The 1,325-nt window shown below is 50.4% G+C and overlaps 1 protein-coding gene across 1 annotated transcript; it reads left to right on the plus strand.

Annotated features, from left to right (window-relative positions):
- Positions 1-709: 709 nt before the first annotated feature.
- Tsp_15703 (conserved hypothetical protein) lies at positions 710-1,315 on the plus strand (the record flags this gene model as incomplete). The annotated part of the gene is made up of 2 exons (XM_003368137.1): positions 710-894; positions 925-1,315. Coding segments are annotated over exons 1-2 (576 nt in total), but the record flags the coding sequence as incomplete, so codon positions are not given.
- Positions 1,316-1,325: the final 10 nt, after the last annotated feature.

Raw genomic sequence — 1,325 nt, forward strand, 5'->3', positions numbered from 1 at the left:
CTGGGCGAAAGCGTAATAGCGACTAGTATATTAAATTCGATGCTTAGCTGTGAGCTAATGTCGGGAAATGGGAGAAGACGCTCTAGTGTTATTCGGCAGACGAAATAGGGTTCATCGATTGGCAAATGGGTACCTTCGCACACGCTCACAATAGATCATCAATACATCAGATCGCGGCCGGGTTTTAATTTCCGTGCTCTCGTTTGTCAAGTCCCTATTTAGTATGGAGCGTGCTACTTTCTTGATACAGTCCGTGGATCACTTCCATCATTCATGTTCAATGCACATCATAAAATATACATAGGCATGTGCGACCGGTACACCATACGGTCATCTTTTTTGCACAAAGTTCACTAGCCGAGTTGTACTCCCGACAATAGCAGTAAAACAAAATCAGAAAAAACAAGATTCAACACCGAACCACAAGCTGCGGTGAATTTGAACAAGAAATTCCGCGTACGAGGAAAAATTCGTTGCGCTGCAGGAAAGGATGATCGTTTTCATGTCCAGTTGACAGAAATCATGTGTCGATTCAGAAACAAGCTGCGCTTCTTTTTGGTTCAACCAATTCACCGTCTCGTCGGCTTCTTGATGGAATTCGAGCACTTGTTGGGCACCGAGCAAAGATGGTGACGCTCCGAGGCCGCTTCGTTCACGTCGTGCCAGAGCTTTTGCAAATCCGCACCGGCTGCCCTCACGCTGGCCGAGAATGGGTGACTGGCTCGAAGCAGGTCGTCGTGAGTCCGCTGCACGCTCGCCACCCTCTCGCCGAGTGAAGACAGCTCGCGCAGGAATTGGTCAAACTGACCAATCAGCGCTTTGCACTCGTCCAAATCTCGACCATAATCTTCGGACAAAGCGACCGCTTCTTTCTGCCTCAGCAGCGGTACCAGCGTATCCACTTGCCTGACAAACTGGTAAAAGTGGCCAGAGTCGGTCAGTCGACGTCGACGTTGTTGGCAAAGACCAACCAGCGTTTCGTATTCACGTTCAAGTTGGGCTTGCTTGGCCGACATCGCGGTCGACTGGTCGTTCTCCTGCTGCTGCTGCTGCTGCTGCTGATGGTTGTCCTTCAATATCCGCTGGAGAAATTCTCCAAGTGAACGGAGTTCAGTGTGGAAATTTTGCATGTCCTGCTCGTACAGGTCGAGCTTTTTCAAAGCGGCCAACACTGCCTCTTCATCCTGGCACTGCTGGTCGTCGCCGGCCAGCAGAGCCTGCTTTTCGGCCATCCACTGCTCAACTTCAAAAGCGTCGCAGTAGTACTGCTGCACTTGGATGGCGTGGTGCAATTTTTGCCGACGAACGACCAACTGTTCACGGAA

The sequence above is a fragment of the Trichinella spiralis genome (genome assembly GCF_000181795.1).
Source record: "Trichinella spiralis strain ISS 195 chromosome Unknown Scfld3032, whole genome shotgun sequence".
Taxonomy (NCBI): Eukaryota; Metazoa; Nematoda; class Enoplea; order Trichinellida; family Trichinellidae; genus Trichinella; species Trichinella spiralis.